At 63.9% G+C, this 1,250-nt stretch overlaps 1 protein-coding gene across 1 annotated transcript; it reads left to right on the forward strand.

The window, feature by feature from the left end:
* Positions 1–6: 6 nt before the first annotated feature.
* On the forward strand, positions 7–1,247 carry PNMA6A (PNMA family member 6A; the record flags this gene model as incomplete). The annotated part of the gene is made up of 1 exon (XM_059387583.1): positions 7–1,247. A coding segment is annotated over exon 1 (1,059 nt), but the record flags the coding sequence as incomplete, so codon positions are not given.
* Positions 1,248–1,250: the final 3 nt, after the last annotated feature.

Raw genomic sequence — 1,250 nt, forward strand, 5'->3', positions numbered from 1 at the left:
ACCTCGCTCTCGTCCGGTTCCTGTTCACAGGCTGTGGAGACCTGGGCCGTTCTCTCCGAGTCCTAGCCGCCCTCCACCCCACCCCCTGCCTCATTCTTTCCTCCCTCTCAGCAGCACCCTCCCTGGTCTGCGTCGGGAACGGTTTCCTGCCCGTAGTATTAGCCCCGCTCCGGCAGCGATTGTGCACGATGGCGGTGACGTTGCTGCAGGACTGGTGCAGGTGGATGGGCGTCAGCGCTCGCAGGGGCCTGCTCATTCTGGGCATCCCGGAGAACTGTGATGAAGCCGAACTCCACGAGTCCCTGGAGGCCGCCCTGTGGCCCTTGGGCCACTTCACCGTGCTGGGCAAAGTGTTTCGAGAGGAGGATAACGCCAGTGCGGCCCTGGTCGAGCTTGACCGGGAAGTCAACTATGCTTTGGTCCCCAGGGCAATCGCGGGCACCGGGGGTCCCTGGAACGTGGTCTTTGTGCCCCGTTACTCAGGCGAGGAGTTTCTCAATCGCGTGTTCCACTTCCTGGAGCAACAAGGGCAGATGGTGGAGACCGTGGCTGGGGTCCTGGGCCTGGGACTGCGCAGGGTGTGCTGGCTCCGATCGGTCACTCAGGCCCTCCAGCCCTTGGTGGAGACCCTGCGGTACGAGCGCCTGGGCGTGTTTTCCGGGAGGGATCCGCTCGCCCCGGGGGAGGAGCCCTTTGAGGCCTGGCTCGACCACGCCTCCGACATGCTACAGGTGTGGCAGAGTGTCTCAGAAAGGGAGAGGAGGCGGCGGCTGATGGAAGGCCTTCGAGGGACAGCCCTGCAGCTCATGCATGAGCTCCTGGCGGACAACCCCGCCAGGACGGCGGAGGACTGCCTGGCGGCCCTGACCCAGGTGTTTGGAGACAACGCGACCCAGAGGACCATCCGGATGAGGTGTTTGACCGCTCACCAGCAGCCGGGCGAGGGGCTTTCCGCTTTCGTGTTGCGGCTGGAAGTCCTGCTGCAGAAAGGCATTGAGAAGGGGGCCCTGGCCAGAGGCTCAGCTGACCTCCTGCGCCTGAGGCACATGCTCACCAGGGCCATCGTTCCTGAGCCTCTGGACGAGGTACTGAGGAAGCTGAGAATGGCTGGAAGGTGTCCAAGTTTCCTAGAGATGATGGGGATTGTTCGGGAGTCTGAGGCATGGGAGGCCAGTCTAGCCACGATCGAGAGAGCCCAGGCAGAGGAAAGGGTCCGTGCCCAGGCACAGGAAAGGGTCCGTGCCCAGGCA

The sequence above is a fragment of the Mustela nigripes genome, unplaced genomic scaffold (assembly GCF_022355385.1).
Source record: "Mustela nigripes isolate SB6536 unplaced genomic scaffold, MUSNIG.SB6536 HiC_scaffold_15456, whole genome shotgun sequence".
Taxonomy (NCBI): Eukaryota; Metazoa; Chordata; class Mammalia; order Carnivora; family Mustelidae; genus Mustela; species Mustela nigripes.